Source organism: Clavelina lepadiformis, chromosome 1, assembly GCF_947623445.1.
Source record: "Clavelina lepadiformis chromosome 1, kaClaLepa1.1, whole genome shotgun sequence".
NCBI classification, from domain to species: Eukaryota; Metazoa; Chordata; class Ascidiacea; order Aplousobranchia; family Clavelinidae; genus Clavelina; species Clavelina lepadiformis.
This window is the reverse complement of record NC_135240.1, coordinates 3,966,744-3,987,616: the sequence shown is the minus strand read 5'-3', so window position 1 is coordinate 3,987,616 and position 20,873 is coordinate 3,966,744. Positions and strand designations below refer to the sequence as shown.

The 20,873-nt window shown below is 36.0% G+C and overlaps 1 protein-coding gene across 1 annotated transcript; it reads left to right on the top strand.

Annotated features, from left to right (window-relative positions):
• Nucleotides 1-407: 407 nt before the first annotated feature.
• LOC143453780 (putative ATP-dependent RNA helicase DDX4) lies at nucleotides 408-6,021 on the top strand. Its single transcript, XM_076954960.1, is given in 15 exon segments — nucleotides 408-544; nucleotides 2,488-2,684; nucleotides 2,781-2,897; nucleotides 3,025-3,147; nucleotides 3,252-3,413; nucleotides 3,503-3,669; nucleotides 3,785-3,848; nucleotides 3,850-3,885; nucleotides 4,035-4,192; nucleotides 4,914-5,022; nucleotides 5,118-5,279; nucleotides 5,375-5,506; nucleotides 5,597-5,666; nucleotides 5,747-5,779; nucleotides 5,884-6,021. Coding segments are annotated over 14 exon segments (1,491 nt in total). The 5' UTR covers nucleotides 408-544; nucleotides 2,488-2,567; the 3' UTR covers nucleotides 5,925-6,021.
• Nucleotides 6,022-20,873: the final 14,852 nt, after the last annotated feature.

The window sequence follows — 20,873 nt, the reverse complement described above, 5'->3', positions numbered from 1 at the left end:
TCAAAATTTTGCTTCCTTTTTCCTTGCAACTACTTAAGTATGGAATCGTTATAAATATTTACACAGCTTTGATTTTAACGTTAACATATGTTTTTTGTCTGATGAAGGACTTATGTTCATGTCCAAAACATGCTAGTTCTCATAGGATGTTAAGAAATTATCTTTCCTGCACCAGTTGCTTTGTTTTGCTTACTTTCTGCCGTGCTTGTCATGTAGGTGATGGAAAACCAAATGCAGGACGTGGAAGAGGCGGACTTGGCTGTTCATCGTCTTCATCAGGTGAATTCTAAATCTACAAAAGCAAAAACATTTATGTGCATCTGGTGCTTTTCCTGAATGAAACTTTATTCTTTAGGGTTTCGGGCCACAAATGGACTTGGGACTCATTCTCGGTTTGACAACCACAACACAATTGATAACCTTGGATCAAAAAATGGTTCTGGTGCTTCCAATGATGATGATGATGCTTGGGCACCAAAAAGTGGTGGTTTTGGGATCTCTAGCGGTTTCAGTGGCAGTGGTGGTTTTGATTCGAATTCTGGAGGTATTTCTATTTTTGGTTTTATTGGTGTTTTTCTGTCTATTTCAAATTACCAAGTGTGGGCAAGTGCTAAAATCAAGTTGAACTTACATCAAAGAATATTTGCTAGTAAGTAACCCGGAGAAGGATTTTTTCAATTATACTGTACTGCCTAAGGAGTAGTAGCCAAAATAGTATTTCATATTTGGTACTAATTATAACGGAGATGACAACATTTATTTATGATGTCACTATGAAGTCAACATGCCTAATGGCTGGTGTTTCAGTCAAATGTAGTAGTAGCGGCAGACTGACATACACCGTTTGATCTTTTTTATTGAATACAACTCTGAGCGTAGGTGATTAGTTTCTGGTGACATTTATTTTTAACAAAAAACATCTCAAGTGCCGGTGCATTTACTGGTGAAGCATTCGTAATAGCACCAAGTAACCAATTATGGCTACTAATTTTGGCGATAGTGGCTTCACCACTAAATATCATTGAAAAAGTTCTTAGTCTGGTATTGTTATTGACAACCACTGTATGAGTTTAAGTTAGCTTCTTTTAGCACTTGTCCCTTGAAAAGTTTTTGTTTGAAAGTCCAAAGTAACACACATCTTTGAATTGAAGGTTTTGGTGATAGCAAACCTCAAGGTAAAGGTTAGTTTAAATGTGGTTGAACATTAACGGTGTTAAATTTGGTAGTAGTAGTAGTAGTAGTGGAGTACTGGTCCAAATTCCCATTGTATAAAACCATCTTCGCAAATAGATTGTTTTCCAAAAGAATAATTTTTTTTATTTTATAGTATAATATTATATTTTGTTTATAATTATATTGGGCTTGTGTTTCCTACGGCTCGTACTGTGCATAATTACGGTATCCGTACAATATTATTAAATATCCGTAGTAGTAGTAGTAGTACGGTATCCGTACATTATTATTAAATATTCGTAGTAGTAGTAGTACGGTATCCGTATTAGTAGTACGGTATCCATATATTATTATTAAATAAGATAAATAGATATAAAATTTTGCGGTACACCTGAAGAAGCGAGCTTATGCTTGCGAAAGCTCGTGTAGAAAAATATAAATTTAACCTTCCGATTGCCAAACTATATCCTGTTTGTATTTTACAATAAAAAAAATAAAGCGTAGAAAAACACAGGTGAAATCTAGAAAAAATTGTACAAAATATAATTTTGCCACATTATCTTGTTGCCATAACTACTGATATCGGATGCAAACTTCTTTGTGAAGTAAGCCTACTTACTATTTTATAATGCTATATATATATGCTATAATGTCATTATGCACGCAATGCTATTTTATACATTGAACTATTTCCTGCCCACGGCATCATTTTGCAGTGTAACTTACTGTTTTCAAGCACGAAATAAGATTATAAAAAATCACACAATACAGCAGCACAACAGTTGCCTCATCATACGATAGAATAAATCGATTTATTCCCAGCCAAAAACCGTCAAAAAAAATAATTTGGTGTTTCGCTTACTGTTCCAATTCATATACTCGTGTTACGAAACGTTCAATCAAGTTTTATCCTCACGGCCCGCGGCGTTAAATAAGTTTGGAGTTTTGGCCCCTGGTGCGATTGAGTTTGCCACCCCTGAGATAGACAATTTCCTCATATATTGAGATGTGAATGATCTTTAATCTTCTCATGCCGCTTTATTTTTTCTTCTTTACTAAGCCATTCTAGCTTTGAAATCTATTTTGCTATATTTGTCTAACACATTGCACACATCCACTAAGTATGATATTATTTAGAAATTGCTTGATTTGTTTCATCTATTTCATCAAAGAGTTCAATGAAAATATGTTGCAGTATGTTATGAGTTATGACACATGGAAAATTACTAATAGTTAAACAAACAGAAAAAACTGTAATACCGTATACAGTCTTTTGAACTTAAAAATCATTTTTCTGTGTTGGTTTTTTTAAAGATGGTGGTGAGAACAACGATCGTCCTGCACTCTACATTCCTCCCCCTCCACCTGAAGTTGATGATGCAATATATGGTAGCATGCAGAAAGGCATTAACTTTGGCAAATACGATTCGATACCTGTTAAAGTAACAGGAGTAAATCCTCCAAGATGCATCGATTCATTTGATGCTGCTGATCTACCAGAATATGTTCGGGTGCGTGTTGTTAGATTAACTGCAGATGTGAAGAAAAGTTGTTGTAAATCGTTAAATGCATATCTACTATGCAATTTGTATTTTCCTTTTTTTCAGTCCAATGTTGCAAAAGCAAAATACGAGAAACCCACTCCTGTTCAGAAATACAGCATTCCAATTATTAATAGTGGTAGAGATTTGATGGCTTGTGCCCAAACTGGTTCTGGGAAGACGGTATGTTTTGCAAAAGCTTACACCTTGTAACTTAGTAGTTAGCCTAAGTTATGAGAGTAAATACAATAATACATGGCATGCATGACTTGGATAACAACTCATTTTGAATTAGTCATTATCTTCAAAGGTTGCATTTCTACTTCCTGTCTTGGCAAGTATAATCCGAAATGGCCTGGAGTACACTTCGTTTTTGGAGAAACAACTTCCAGAAGCCATTGTGGTTGGGCCAACAAGAGAACTGGTGTATCAGGTATATGCTGACTGTTAATACTACTGTATGATGGAGTCATTTTGAAGGAACAATAAGTTTATTGCACTGAAATCATTTTTCTAAACATGTTTAAACTTGTCTAGATATATCTTGAAGCTCGTAAATTTGCAAGAGGTTCAATATGTCGGCCGGTAGTTGCTTATGGAGGAACAAGTGTTGGTTACCAGTTGAGGGAATTGCAAAGAGGTTGCAATGTTCTGATTGCTACTCCTGGTCGCCTGATGGATTTCATAAACAAGGGAAAGGTATGAAATGTTTGCTGAAGTTTAGAAATTTTGAGAGGCAACATTTTCTTTTAGAATAACTGGTATTAAAAAGTGTTCTCTTTTGGCAGGTTGGCTTAGACAAAGTTCAGTATTTGATTTTGGATGAAGCTGACAGAATGCTTGACATGGGCTTCGAAACTGAAATCCGAAAATTGGCTGATTCTTTTGGCATGCCTTTAAAGACGGAAAGACACACGCTCATGTTCAGCGCTACATTTCCTGATGAAATTCAAACGTAATTGTCACTTTGCACTTGTCGTATATATGTGAGCTATTCATGTAGCAGACTCTTAGCTCCCACAATATAAGATTAGATAAATTAAAAGGTTATTTTCGCCTTATTTTTGTAGACTTGCCCATGTCTTCTTGAGAGAAGATTTTCTTTTTCTTACAGTTGGTCGTGTTGGTGGTGCCAGGTGCATGCTCTGATATCACACAGACCATAATACAGGCTAGTACGACATCAATATGAGTTTTAAAGAAATTTTGGAAAACTCAATCCATTTTTCGTCTCAAAGTGTTTAATTTCAGCGTCAGCATCAATTTTTAGTGGAATAGGCTGCTTTATTTCTTTATATATTTCTTTGTTATTCGTGTCAGGTTGATCAGTGTGACAAGAGATCAAAACTATTGGAACTAGTTGCAAATGTAAATAAGACTCGATCCAGAACCCTGGTTTTCGTAGAAACAAGGCGCAGTGCTGACTTTCTTGCTTGCTCTTTGTCTCAGGATTCTTGCCCTGCCACCAGCATTCATGGGTATTTTGTAGTATGTTATTATAGTAAGCTAATACAGCAGTAGTATGTATTTTATGCTACAAGTTAGCAATTTTTTAGAGGCTGGAGCTATAGTTTTCAGACATAGTGTAGAAAATTTCTGCCAGTTTCAATTCCAAACTAAACAAAATACCGCTCTGGAATGCGTTTTCTTTTGCCCGATTTATTTGAAACCATATACTATAGTAGGTCAGACATGATGTTTAGAGTTCAACATTTTCTAATTTTACAAGCTTGTAAACGTTTATTATGTTTGACTCCGACGCAACAACAACAGTGTAAGTGAAGCAAACTCGAAGAACCACTCGAAAAGTCGAAATGCTAAAATGTAGTTAACGCAGCTGATGATAAATATTTCATTCTTGTTATTTACGGAAAAAACTGTTCTGTTGGTTTGCAGGTTGCAGTTGCAAAAGTACAGGTTTTCATTAAATAAAAGCCGAAAAGATTGTGGTGTAACTTGGCTTGTGCACTACAGCAATATAACTTTCCAGCTGGAAATGATAACGTAAGCGTTTAGCTTAACTCTGTTGTGAAGCTTTTGCAAGACTTGAAAATTGTGGCGTTCATAAAAAACGTTTAGGTTCATAGTCAGCATATCTTGGCTTTCATCACGTTTTTTACTTGAATTACAGTAAGTTATAATTGTGCTTGCAAAAGTATGTTTGTTAATCGCTCAAACGGTTTTTTTTTCATGTCTTAGTGATCAACTACAGAGGGAGCGCGAGGAAGCACTATGTGACTTCGAAGATGGCACTCACCCTATTCTCATTGCAACATCCGTGGCAGCAAGAGGACTGGATATTCCTAAGGTGATTAATGTTTATGTTGCATTCTTATCACTGAAAAATTAAGCGGTCTGTTGCGCAATTTTCTGTCAATAGCTACGTTCTATTGAATTTTATAGGTTGAGCACGTTGTTAACTACGACTTACCCAAAGAAATAGATGAATATGTGCATCGTATTGGGCGGACTGGCCGTTGTGGCAACTTGGGTCAAGCTACTTCTTTCTATGACAACACTAAGGATGCCCAGTTAGCAAGATCACTTGTAAAGGTTTTGTCAGAGGTTAGTGCCTATTGATGAAATGATAATCTCACATCATGTATTAAAGTAACTAGTTGTTTGGTAGGCGCGTGCAATAACCAGTTTCTCAAACACAGGCAGTGCAAGACGTGCCGCCCTGGCTGGAGAGTTGTGCGGAATCGGCAGTTGGCTCTAGTTTTGGTGCAGATAGAGGTGAATTCGGTGGACGTGATGCTCGTCGCGGAGGACGCCGAGCAAAACAAAACCAGGTAAAGTTGGTTGTCACTTTCTATCCGTTTGTAATTATTTTTGCTGTTTATTTGCGTTTTCAATTTATCTTGAACTTCAATGTTTGCTAGGGCTTTGGTGGCGGCAATGATGACTTCGGCTCACGTTCAACGGGTGACTATGATTACAACGATGGCGGCGGTAAGTGTGACTTCTGCTGCGTCAATTACAATTAAACTTGGAGAAATATAAGACAGTTGTAAATTGATGTGTTATTGCAGGATTTGATGGACGTTCAGCGGCACAAAACAATGGTAAATTTTTCATCTAAGTGAAGAAATATGGCACTTTTTAATAGATACAATCTCCAGTAACATATACACTTGTCTGTAATATATTAATTCTATAATATATGCAGAACCTTCTGGATTTGGAGACGATGAGGATGACTGGGATTAAACAACGTAAATTTTGTTCGGAAACGTCTGAGAATTTACGTTTAAAATAATTTGTCCTGATTCTATACCCGTTTTCCTTTTTTGTTTTGTGTCTTGCTTTGTGGCGTTTGCGAGTATTTTACACTTATGCGTAACTTTGATTTTTCTTTTAACTACTCGTTTTTGCAATGCCATACAGCGTTCGTGATAATTTAATAAATGCAATAATATTATACAAATTGGCATTTGCATGATTCTTTGTATTTTCTTCAGCTGGAATTAATTAAATGTTTAAACAGACGTGTTTATCGTCGTTAAGCAGTTATTCAAACAAGAAATTCTAAACCGACATATTGGACGCAGATACAAGTATTTCAAGTAGCATTGTTTTCACGGCGTAAAGTTTGAGTGTACTTGATGAAATGTTTAGATGACGTAGAATGTATGCAATACGTGGTTTTATGGTAGCAGTGTAATAATAACATGGCGTTAGCTGATTGGCAGACGTGTATGATATAAAAGGTTAAGCTTGGTTCAAATCGTCCTGGCTGCTCGGGCTGGCGAGGCTCTGCAAGGGCTTGTCCCTTCAGGACTTGCTAGTACTTCTCTCAGTTTTTAGTTTTGGATCTGTTTTACGTTTTGGCTTATTCAGTATTGAGTTCAAGTGAGTTCTATTGAGTATTGAGTTCTATTCAAATGTGGAATGGTGATTAATTGGTTTCGATGTGACGACTTATTCGGACAATATAACAAATAGACTTTATGAAGTTGGTGTTGATTTGAAGAAACATTATTGAGGCAGTAAACGCAACGGAGTCAAAAACAATTATCTCGGAGTCAAACAGTAAGACAAGACAAGCCGTTCAGAAAGCGAAAAACTGGGAAGAAACGCACGGGGTAAATTGTTTTTTGAAATAAAAGTGTGCATGTTAGAATGCGCGTAAAGTCAATTTTTTTCGGGGCGCCATACCCCCAGAACCCCTTGGAAAGATTACATCATTACATCTCCCGTAATTTTGGGGCCACAAAATCAAGTCACGCCATACCTCGCTTTTGCTTCACTGTATATAAGCTCCTCGAGCGACTTGACTCCTCCAGCCACCACTGTATATAAGCGCATACATACATAATTATTAATTAGTTCTACGTGGGCATTTCTCCATAGCATTTATATTACAAATAATATTTTAATTTTAAATGCAAACCAAAAGATAATAATTCCAGGAGCGGAGGACAAGCGGTTGCAGAGAAGAGCAGCTAAAGATTTGAATAAAGCATGGCCGCCAAAAACGTTTACAGAGTGAAATAAAACTTACATTACCATGCTGCTTAACTGCATATTCTGTTCATGCCAGAGATTAACAAGCTATTAGCAGCGAAATTGATCAAAATTTGTACGTACGAACATCACTGTTTATATTTCTCGGAAATTCAGAGACTGTCAAGAAAGTGTTATCACGTATTGGCAGCGTACGGTGTGCAGAGAGCAAGTGTGAAGACTTGTCTCGAGTAATCTTGAGAAAAGAGTCATAGGAGGTCTCGCGATCGATAGGTGGGCGACATCAGTAATTTTAGGTGGCATCCAATCAAGACATGGATCGCACTTGCTCGAAAGCGGACTTTCGTTTCTTCTGGGACCTTGTAAAGCGTTTTTTTGTTTACTAATTGCGGCCGCAAACTAATGCAAAAATGAACAAATAATCAAATATCTCACCGTTCTGATATACAAGTTGTAATTTGTAATGCACTCCATTGTTTTTTTTTCTGGCCGGGAACTTCCTAAAAATATTGGAATATTGTAAAATACTTTAAGTAAAAAAAATTACTTTTGCGAAATAGAAATACAGCAGAGGACGACGATAATAAGCTTTTCTTTTAATCGTTCACTTGGTACACGCTGATATATATAAGCTAAGGAAGTAGTGATTTTAGTGCTCTGTCTTATAACACTGGGCAATAGATTCGGGCTTTTTCAAAAACGACTGCAAAACTTTTGATCATGTTTAAATTGTTACGTCGCAGATCATCAATTCCATGTCGTATGCAGCGATCCAGAAATTGTTTGCCAAGCTAGGTCACTCAGCCGTGACGAGCCGCGGGAAGTTTTCTTAAAAGCACCATATGGTAATTCCCCGTCTATAAGAAGATTATTCCTGGCCATTTATAAGTAAGAGTTTAAAGTTTCATCTTGATCAAAGTTGGCATCTCAATCGACTAAAGACTTTTAAATTCAATCTTAAGGACTAGCATATTTTTTTCTTGAAGATTTTGTAAATTTCGTTTTTCTAATAAGCATGCACAGCTAGGGTACTTTTTAAGCCACATTCATTGACAGTGGTTTATTTGATTTCATCTTCATTTTTTAATGCAATTGTAAACCTATACCCAACTTTACTGTGTTTAACTTACAAAATAACCTGTTGTTATGATATTATTATTTCTTACGTTCCAGACTGGCGAAGAAGGGGTTCCGTTATCGAATAGTTTATTTATTTGTGAAAAACCACGAATAGATCACACGCAGTTTCTAACGAAGGACAAGCCCTATGCCGAACCGTGTCCATTTCGATGCGGTGCGTTTTATTTAACTTGAACCATACTTTGCAGTCTTAGTCAGGACAGTAATACAAAGCTTTGCTTATAAAAGTTAAATATGAGTAGAGAAACTAATAAGAGAAGTCATTTTTGCAGGTCAGGTGATAGTATCAAAGGTGTATTTGGGTAAAAGCGCCCCTGCTCAAGGCACAGCCAGGTAAAGTTTTTTCTTTGTTAAATCGTGTTCTTAACTTCTTACTCTAACATATTTGTCAAGATGTGACATGTTGTTTAAGGATTAGCACTGAGAAATATCACAACATCGACAGCGTGTACCGACCAAGGAAAGAATGAGTTGACTCCGCGTCACAGTCCACTAAAAGTAAGCAGCCCAATATCTGCCACAAAACTCCGATGGTTAGTGGCATCTATGTGGGATGGTGGGCACAAACAGTGTTTGATTTAACCAAACTTTGTTACCCACAGTTGAAGACTGTGAATGCAGCACTCGCCAGTGTGAATGGTTCGTCTTTGACCGTGACCTTGTGCTCCCAGAATACATCATTAATTTAGAATACTTGGCAAAGGTAAGCTGATGACGTCATATTGGTAGAAATTGCGTTACGTCACTGTCATTTGCAGAAGTCAACGTCTCCGCTTCAGCTGCGCGTCGGGCAGTGTGACGGCTAAACGCCAAGGTGCCAGGCTCAAATGCAGTCATCACTTTGGTAACGTCAAGTGATCCGAGTGTGCTGTATGTCAATGAGGAGGATAAAAAGAAGATAAGAAGATAAAAAGCAACGGAAGTTCCGCCACAGGTTCGTCCGCGGTCTCGACTCGTCTCACTGTCTGAAGACCTCCTCTTGAAATTGGGCCGTGCAATATCCATCTCTCAAATTACAGTGAGCGGAGAAAGTTTTCATGGCTTGTCAAGTTGTAGCAAGAATGTTGAATCGGTCGGAACCAAATACAATCTCTCTCTCACTTCCAGGTGCTCAACTTGCACGGGAATGGTCTAGGCAAGTTGAAGGGAATCAACACGTTGTCGCAGTTGAAACGCTTGATTGTCAGTTTTAACGAGCTGAACAGACTGGACGACATTGCTTAGATGCCGCAACTGGAGCAGGTTGATGCCAGTTTCAACAAAATCAACTCTTGTCAACTCTTGCTGACATTGTACTTCAGTTCGGTGCGTACATAATTGCTTATATAAGTTATGAGATTTTAATTGGGTCAATTCACTCACTGTGATGGGTAATTGGATGAATAGCTGCCACTTGGGGCGGGGAAGCATCGTAAGCAGCATATTATATAGATAACACTGGTCTACACAAAATTTCAGGTTTGGGTTTTGACAACTCATTTTAGCTAATTTTGGGGCGCTGAATCCGAAAATGAACTCAGATTTTTTCTATCACATCACGTTTTTGAGATATGAAATATCCTTAATTTTTAAAAAAAATTAATTTTTGCCCCCCCTCTGTTGTCAAAACAAGGAATTCTGATGCAATAAACACTGTTTTATCTGCAATAATCTAGCTTTAATTAGCAAACAAGCATTCTATATTATATTCACACAAATTTGCGTTGTCTTTATTAAAATTTCATGTTTTGGAATAAAAAATAGGCATACAAAAGAGAACCATAATAACATCAAACGCTACATTATGCTGACGAACCTGTCGATAGGACAGTGACAAGGTATTATCTGAATTATAGCCTACAGTTCACACTATATGCACATAGACAACGGAGTGCAGAAATTCTGAAGACACACACAGAAATAGCAAAGTGCCAAAATAAAGATTGACTCAAAGGGACTTGGGCAGGGCGAGTTCAGAAACAGTCAACAAAAGAGCTTTCATAAAATATAAACTCTTCACTTATAAGCTTAAAAATGCTCTTTTGAGGGACTTTCTTTTATGAGCAGCATCTGGAATTTCTCTTTTCAAACTCCAGCAATAGTCGGCCATCATATGACAATCCCACCGACCTTGATAACGTTCCTCCATAATTTTAATATCCTGGTCGAAACGTTCACCATGTTCTTCACTAACTTTCCCAAGGTTTTCTGGAAACTCATCTGCATGGCTCTTCAAGTAGTGAACATTGATGCTCATCCTGCATCCCAAATCTTCAAAACTAAGCAGTAGCTCCCTTAAGAGATCGTTATAGTTTTCTGTTTCCCATAAAATGGAAGGATATAAGTATAGTTATAGTTCTGCAAGTGATATAAATACTGGCTGTGGCTTTTCATCACTGTGAGGAACTGGCCGCAATGCCGAATCCAGATTTGGATATTTCAAACGATGTTTACTCTTTTTGTTATACCCTTTCACACTAACAAGACAAAAATAACAATCGTCAACATGTTTCGTTGCTCTCGCCAAATCATGGGTATTCCAAATTTCATTTGTGAACCTTTTCTTTGCGACCAACTTCTCAGACATTCAACGCAGGTTTTGCACGCTTTATGAGGAGCCCAGCTTTTGTCCTGGTCCCCTAACTTGACTTTAAAGTAAGCAAGATATGGCCTTTTTACAAACGTGGTAATATTGCATTGTTGAGACTTCAACATGAAGCATCCACAAATGTAACAAAATATATCCGGATCATTACAACATTTTCTTCTTTTGCTGGAAGCAGACATTCGAGCAGATTGTAAAAGAGAACTAGAGGCTATCGGCGGGTTTGTCGTTTGCAAGTATATGTTTGATTTGAACCATTTGGTCAACCAAGGCATAACCAATCTTTGTCTCGTTATAAAACCTGATGATCTCAGGCCTCTTTTTGGGGTCTTCTTCGTCAATGCTTATATCGTGATGCATGTTGCGGCTCTTCATAGTAGTGACACTTATACGACATATACAACTTATACGAGTGAAAACTTGCACGAAGTAACTATTACCAAATGTATCTCGCAACGTTGCAGGTATCAAATTGCACGAAATAAAAATTACCAAATGTAACTCGCAATGTATACGGCTATCAAATTGCCAAAAAGTATGGTATCTGGAAAATGGTTATGCATTTTGTAGACATTTCCAGATTACCTTGCAAATCACTACTTCAAGTTAGAAATTTAACTGGGCAACTCGCAAAAGGTTATTGTATTGCACAGCGTTTAACTTTTGAAATTTTAATTTTGTGTATAGTAAAGAAACGTATTGCAATAATGTTGATTATGACAGACAAGACACACAGGTTTACCTCCACTATCTGTGAATACAAACTCTTCCTCCCATTCCGTTTTAAAATTTCTATTCTCCTCTTCATACTTTCTCTTTTGGCAATAATTCCTCAACAACATTTCTTGGATAAAATCCTTTTGCAATTATTGATATAACCGTAACCCACACTGGAAACTAGGTCAGCCCTGAAGTGCAGCTTAAATCTGACGGTTTACTTAACTACAGTGTACAGGTTAGCAGTTTAGCACACTTCTTCACAATATATTACTCTTCGGAGTGTAGTTTCATTTTTACTAACAATCAGTTGACTGTTACTGCTTGTGATAGAACGCATTGTTTCATAATCTGATCAATTAGCTCGTCTAGACCGGAAAAATGGATGTCTAAATCAACAATGCAAATTCATTAAAGAGCCGCAGTTTGGCCACCCCTGCACTAGGCATTGATAACGTTTCTCTTCAGTAAGTTCAGTGTGAGTTATGATATGAATTTTATCATACGAATTTTAGGGCACCTTGCGTTGATAAACTTCCTGAAAAAACAAGCTGTTTGCCCAACACAACCATATGGTGCAATTTTATATTTCATAAATACAACAAAGTCATTGATATAACATGTAAATGTGAACAAATAAAACACAAACAAATGGATGCAACATCTGGATGAATGGTTTGTAAATGTCTTTTGATGCTGATTTTTGTCCAAAGACCCCATCAAAATATTTAGATTTCCTCAATAGGAGGTTTAAAATTTGTTTATGCATCAGTCATTAAACATTGTCAATGTCGTTTTACAGTGTCAATAGTTTCAAGACTCCGCAAATTGTTATTTTCGGAAAAGGAATGTTGAAACACTTGGCAATAATAAGATCAATCTCCATTGTGGATTTTGATATGACCTTTCAATATGTGGCTTCGGGTAAATGACTTGAGGCAAACTTGGCAATGATAAGGTCGCTCACCAGTGTGGATTCCCATATGAGCTTTTAAATTACCGCTTGTGGTAAATGACTTGAGGCAAACTTGGCACTGATAAGGTCGCTCACCAGTGTGGATTCTCATATGAGTTTTCAAATTACTGCTATCTGAAAATGACTTGTAGCACACCTGGCATTGATAAATTCGCTCACCAGTGTGCATTCTCATATGAAGTTTTAAATTACTGCTTGTGGTAAATGCCTTGAAACAAAGTTGGCACTGATAAGGTTTCTCACCAGTGTGCATTCTCATATGAGCTTGCAAACTTCCACTTGCGGTAAATGTCTTGAGGCACACCTGGCATTGATATGGTCGTTCACCTGTGTGCATTCTCATATGAGCTATTAAATTACTGCTATCTGAAAATGACTTGTAGCACACCTGGCATTGATAAGGTCGCTCACCAGTGTGCATTCTCATATGAACTTTTAAATTACTGCTTGTGGTAAATGACTTGAAACAAAGTTGGCACTGATAAGGTTTCTCACCAGTGTGCATTCTCATATGAGCTTGCAAACTTCCACTTGTGGTAAATGTCTTGAGGCACACCTGGCATTGATATGGTCGTTCACCTGTGTGCATTCTCATATGAGCTTTTAAATGTTGGCTTTGAGTAAATAACTTTTTACAAAACTTGCAGTGATAATTACGCTCTCCAGTATGAGTTCTTACATGATCTTTCAAACTGCTGCTTTGGCCAAATGACTTGTCGCACACATCGCATTGATAAGGTCGCTCACCTGTGTGAGTTCTTAAATGTTGTTTCAAGTTGCTTTTGCATTTGAATGATTTATCACAAAATTTGCAGGAAAATTTCTTTTCTTGTCCTTCTTTATTAAAAACGTCTTGTGAAATCCCATCACTGATTGATTTTAACAAAACGTCAACTGGCATTCCAACTACTTGACGATCAATTGCGTTAACACTTAATATTATACAAACTTATAACCTATTTTCTGAAAAGAACTTAAATATTTGAAGGTTTTATTGATAGGAGTAAACTCATATAATGGGTAAATGTTTTAATAAAAATAATCAATATCAATAATTGTTTGCAAAATTAATTACAAAGTAAAAAAAGCAGTGACTGTCACATATAAAAACGAAATTCAAAAAGTTTCAAAGACTTTTTGGCATGAGGCCTAAGTCAAGTGACATTTCGGCGACAGATTGAGTTCTAACCATTTTTATTATCATTGTTTTTAATTTAGACAACCATAAAACCAAAATAAAGCTAAGCAATAACGCCAAAGAAATATGTTGTGTTATCTGATGAACTGTGGCAAAAGTATCCTTGTTTCAGAAAACGAAGTAATGATTTTGAAGCTGAATGCATTACTTGTGCATATGCGTATAGTTATCCAAAAACATGTGATAAATTCGTTAAACGTAAAACTCTACTTGCATTGTACTAGCTGGCGAAATTGGCCTTTTTTTAGGCGATGAAAATATGGTAGGTACAATAAACAGCCAAAATCATACGTAATATTCTTAATCAGTGATATCACAAAAACCCCTAATCTCAAACAACTTCTGTAATGAAAAAAGTTACTTTCCAGAAGTCAAACTCTTCTAAATAATCGAGAAAATAATTTAATTATATTGTATAATAATATATATTATAATATGCTGCTTAACCTTAGTCTATTCTAGACACTGTATATTAAGATGGAAAATGAATTGCGGTATCTACAGTATTAAGTAGTAAAGAAATGACAACATTTAGCCAACATTTTACGGCTTAAAAATTGGTTTTCTGAAAAATGACATGCTAATTTTTTACATTCGAAGAATGGATTATTTCACGTTAACTGCTTCAATTTCATTAATTAATGTGAAAAACATTATACAACAAACATATTATACAAAAGTTTAACAAAACTACCATTAACCTACATGCAGATAAGTTAGCTATAAAAGTAAGGCTGCAAAACCTGAAGGTGCACCTAGTCGCTTGCCTTCAATTCCTTCATTGTCCATCCATTCTTCCATTCTATCAGAAAAATACGTACACTTCATTATTGCACGAAAACATTCACTGTCCTACCAGTTTTGCAAATAAAATAAATAAGCAAATATTTGAACATCGTTAAATACAAGAAAGCCAGCAAAAATATTTCTGGAAAATGTGCCATCAAATTGTAGTTAGTAGCCTAGCTTAGCCTTTTAACAAAGCCGGATCTCATCGCTTATCTAATCTGACTTCGCACGCGTTGCATTTGCATCTGGTTTATGAAATAACGCCAACCTAGCTCCGACGAAATATTTCCGCTATTTATATTTATTTATATTTATTTATAATTATTTATATTTATTTATAATTATTTATATTTATTTATATTTATTTATATTTATTTATATTTATTTATATTTATTTATATTTATTTATATTTATTTATATTTATTTATATTTATTTATATTTATTTATATTTATTTATATTTATTTATATTTATTTATATTTATTTATATTTATTTATATTTATTTATATTTATTTATATTTATTTATATTTATTTATATTTATTTCTATTTATTTCTATTTATTTATATTTATTTATATTTATTTATATTTATTTATATTTATTTATATTTATTTATATTTATTTATATTTATTTATATTTATTTATATTTATTTATATTTATTTATATTTATTTATATTTATTTATATTTATTTATATTTATTTATATTTATTTATATTTATTTATATTTATTTATATTTATTTATATTTATTTATATTTATTTATATTTATTTATATTTATTTATATTTATTTATATTTATTTATATTTATTTATATTTATTTATATTTATTTATATTTATTTATATTTATTTATATTTATTTATATTTATTTATATTTATTTATATTTATTTATATTTATTTATATTTATTTATATTTATTTATATTTATTTATATTTATTTTTATTTATTTATATTTATTTATATTTATTTCTATTTATTTCTATTTATTTATATTTATTTATATTTATTTCTATTTATTTATATTTATTTCTATTTTATTCTATTATATGTCTATTTTATTTTATTTCTATTGAATTGAATTCTTTAAATTATATGTGTAAGATATCAGATACCGGATGTTATTTTGTTTGATGACGAAAACAAAAGACTGGTACCATACATCAATGCATTTAATGTGGTTAGTGTAATAAATTCAAACAAATATGAATGTTGACGGACTCTTATTTTCATTTTGTAATTTCTTAAATACAGCTAGATGGTCTCTTTTTTATTTTTAAATACAACTAAATTTGCTAAGACTTTGTACATATACATTCTATGAGTATATTATATAGTAGATTGTATCTGTAGTATGTACAAAGACAGTTTTATGTCAAAATTAGTCAAAATTAACAGAACGTCTTAACCTGCAAATGTTTCTCTTTATATGTCTCCAGGTTAATGGACTCCAATGTTTTGAAATCACAAACTTGTGGTACACCGAGGCAAATCTTGCGTTTCCTCTCATTCTGCAATTCGTGAATACGTGCTTCCATTGATGAGGTGACGTCTTCGAAGAAGAATTCAAAAGCTCCCTGAAAGATTTATTTAATCTACGAACTATATGACTATAGGCCTACTACCTAAATTCTAAAGCCTTATCATGTCAACTTTAACTTAACACACATCTATCACCTTCTGGCAGTATCTTGCTGACCCTCGTTACCTAAAATTGTGTTAAGTCATGAGATAGATGTGGACGAAGATAAAAAAGGAATTACCTGTTTCTAATCAGATGATCTAGGTTATGCCAAAAAGTTTCTTACTCGGTGACCAGGTACAACAAAGGCCAATTGAAAGACTTGCGCCAGTAACTGAAAGGTCGTTACGTTCGAGTTGGACTTCCTGAAAATGCGAAACAGCGTGATCGAATTAAATACACGCTGTTATGATTACATCCTATTTACACATACTGCCTCGATAAACAATGTCATGTAATCGCTATAAAATACACATAGTTCGTTTCCATATCTCAAACAATACTGCACCACAAAGCCTATGCATATAAAGGAATACACTTCATTGCTTTTTTTACACTAATACATAAACATTTTAACGCAACTAAAGAATATATAATCTTTTAGATTTTAGAATATTAAACAGCAGTTAACATAATTATTCATCCAATATGTTTCTAAACTGTTTTCTTATTTTCTAACGCTGCGATCTCTAACATTGCATGAGTTTTTTCTACTGCACAGTCAGTTTATACTGTGTGTATTTACCAAAACTTACGATTGGGAAGTTTTTTCGGCGGCGGTCCATAGAATCAGCCATCTCCATTGCCTTGGGTTGATCAGCGTGAAGCTTGCCGCGTAGGTGTCTCACGAGGCCATTCCAAGAAGTCAGGAACTTTTTGCAAAGTTCGCACTTGAAATCACATTTCCCATTAATTTTTTTATCGTTCACGACTTTGCAGTGACGCGATATGTTCGCATTCATGACACCACAGTATCTAGAACAATTACTAACACCATTATGTCATTATTCTCGGACATGTTTGGCTTTCGTTTTCTTTTACACATAGAAATCAAAAACAGCATTGACAAGCTGAAGGTATTTTAAATTATCTTCCATTCATACTTGAAAGCTGTTCGAAATTATAATAGAACTTACAGACACTTTTTCTTCTTATTTAATCCAGTATTAGAAGATCCAGATTTTGTGATTTCCGACTGCGCTTGTCCATAATCCTTATTCATGAACCGGTCATTTTGTTCTGTTGCTGGGTCACTTTTATCATCTCCCTGCTGTTATAAAAAGAAAACTTGCTGTTGTTCAAATTCATTTAAATTTAGATGGTTTAAGTGTCTATATACCTGTGGCATCGTAATGATGACAAAAAGTGCACAAATAAAGGTGCTGTAATAGGCAAAATATCGGAGACCCACGTTTAAGGGCTTTAAGGGTCTGTAGGTCCATCTGAAGCCCTATCTAAAACAATGCAAAGTACAATTTTTCAATTTGAATTTGCTTCTAAACAAGCCCGGTCATCTTGCTGAGTTTTTGTATCCGCCGAGATGTAGGTCAAAAGGACTTAATGCGGTATTTTGAGAAAATTCTCGTATCTGGAATTCTCGCACCAAATGCTTCAACTTTTTAACAACTGTTTTCCTTACATTTCTCCAAAAAATCAGCCAAAAAGCCTTAACTTTGAACCAACACAAAACGTTAACTTTAGCCTGAACCTACACTCCGCTCACGCCATAACAACAGCAAACCTCCACAGATTAAGGTGACATGCGCACTGGACCGGAACCATTGATACTTTTTCTATAGTGACGTCTTGGATGCGACCTTCGTAACAATCGCCGGGTTGCCGTTTTAAAACTACTGAAAATCGTACTACACCCCCTTCAAAGGCAAATTGTCAAGTTGACTTGGCTATCACGTACAACTCTTTTTCGCTTTAAAGACAGTAAATAGGCATTATGCGTGCGATTGCCGCCATAGTTGTCCCAAAGATCAGAATCTCCAATCGAAACGCAAAAAAATCGTTTGCCGCTAGATGGCGCAAAAATCGACTTATTTTATCACGTTATACAGGGACTCAATTTGAATTGAACAATTGAAAATAAATTGAAAAAAAATTGAAAGTTAAAACAATTTGAATTTCACACCTCTGTCAATGTGAACACTTACAAGCGAGGGTCAAAATGCCATTTCGGAAACATCCTAAGCGACATAGGTTCTCCAATGGTCACCGCTTTTATGAAAGAAAGGAGTCAGTTCCACGTAGCTCAGCTGAGTCGAAACTAAAATGGAAAAGGCCATCAGGTAAGAAAGTCTGTAATAAAATGGTATTATGAATATTGCTGCTGCTGTAGTTGTATTAATTAAAGCAGTTTGGTATACCAAATGAGCTTTGACCCTACCAAATTTGAATCCAAAAAGTAGCAAAACCTGTTTTTTTTATAACGTTTAAGTGCGTTTAAACTAAAGAAATATCCAAAATGCTAGATTCAGAGATGATCTCGCTGAAACATCCTAACACGGATGACATTTTGGGTCACCATCTTCTACGACCTCTAGTCAAGGAGGAAAGGGTTCGATTGTTGAATTTAAATGCTTTTGTTGTGACTTTGTTAGTTAGAGTTTCGCCACTTTTGATAAAGTCTCTGGGCAGGAAAATCGTAGTATGTGGCAAAGCAATAGCAAAGTAAACCTTCAGTTGGCCTGTGGAATCATGCTTAGCGGTCTACGCCGGCGATCCGCGCAAGCTTTTTTAAGCTGCCTTGATCTTCCTTCACCAAATTTGAAGCGGTTGTCACGGTACTGCAAGAAAACTTCAGACTTGGTCTCGAAGTGCAACGAAGACGACATGAGAGACAGGCGAATTAGTCTGAAGGAGCGGAACTTGCGCGTTGGACTTCCTTCAAAGGCAAAAGTGTCGGTGGAAGCTGATTCACGGTAAGAAAAACAAACTGTTATGACACTAAAATCTATCAAACATTTTATTAGCATCCTGTGAGCTGGTGCTTTTCTTCCTATTGAAATTGAACTAACCATCACACGGTACCGTTTTAGTAAGTAAAACCTACTTTGTATATGGTACATCAGTTTTACGTCATCTTAATATAGACTTAACGTGGGTCTTGCGGCAGCTTCTAAGCAACTAACCCAACCCGCAACACAGGTTGTAAGTGTTATGGCGGAAAATGTAACACCAAAAAAGAGCATTATTGCAATTGGCATCGACTGATGTGAGGTCAAATGACCAATTCCCAAAAGGGGTTCCGCCAGGTTAGCAATTTAATTTAAGTTTAATGTGAGTTACTTACTTCTCAATCGCAAATAACTGCAACATTTTCCGGTCAGCAAGCTTTCATCAACAGCTACTGTACCTTTACTTATACGAATGTCGTATACGTGTTACAGGAAATATGGGACGTACCTTGGGTGAACAACTGGCAAAGGACCTGCAGCGGGACGCGATCGATGTCGACGTTTTAACGACCGACAACGATTCCAAGTTCTTCGAAGGTTTTTCAAAGCAAATGGAAAATAGCCAAAAACAGCAGGTTTGCACACATTTCGTTCACTTGGTCGGCGCATGAAACAACTAAAACTGGGCACGCTTTTTCCGGCAAGAGACACGAACAGAACCGTAGCGGCGCGATCCCAAAAAAAGTTTGCATTGGAGTGCCAAAGCAGACTTTTCGCTGAATATAAAGTCTGCATATTAAAATACGGAAATAACATTGATGAAATGGCCGCAAAACTTATCGGCGCAGCTGACGCCATGTTAGGCTGCCTGCAAGGTGACCATAGCGACTGCAAGCGGTTGTCCTTTGTCTGTCGCGGTAGAGAAAAGCCAGTAACTTGGGACAGCCGCAGGGTGCGACTTGTGCTTGACGAGCACGCGAAACTAACTTGCAAGCGGGCAATAGCAAAATATTTCAACAAAACAATTCTGTCAAGAATACGTCTTGACAGAAACACAAATAAGGTTGAAAGTGTTAACGCTACACTGGCAAAGACTTTACAAAAGGTCGACATTTTCAAGTAACTATGGCTGGGCGTGCTCACCTGGCTGTGATATGCCGTAATAATGGCCTTGGCAGTGGGATAGCAAGGGCTTGCGCAGCTTAAGGCGTTGGTTTGGAAGTGGGTTCTCCAGCAACGAAACGCTTAGCTGGTCTTCAGGCGGAACAAGTCCAGGCTGGATTGGAGAAAGACACTCCGGCAGCTCGAAGGCGACGAAAGTTCTGCAAAAGTAGGAGATTTAGACAACACGAGAAGCGTGCAGTAACGGAGACTTATAAAAATGACTCACGTAATTATCGTGTGAAGTAGCGTTTAAGGCCAAAACATGCACGTTTTAAAGTTGTCATGGCCAAAGCAAAAGTGGTTTTGCAAGCAGCGTTTTCTTGCGTTGTTAATTTCGGCTGGCTCCAAACTTAAATGGTGCGGATTGACACAAAGACGGTCATGGCACGCGTGACTTACGTGAAGGTTGCCGGTAAGCGGTATGGGCGACTGATCCACCAGTAGCATATAAGCAAGCCGGTGTGCGCCATATCGCTTACCGCCAAAATTCATGCATCCTAGCCATAACTGGTTTTTGCCCCAACCCAGCTAAGGCAACAAGCGTTTGGAGCGAGCCGAACTTTCTTAAATGTTAAATTTTCAATTGCGTTTCCAATCACCTGCATTGTGCATTAAAATAAAGAGTTACTTGTTCTAAAGTGTCTGGTTATTCCGATTTAAAGCTGTACGCTCCAAAACTTGCCCAAAAGTG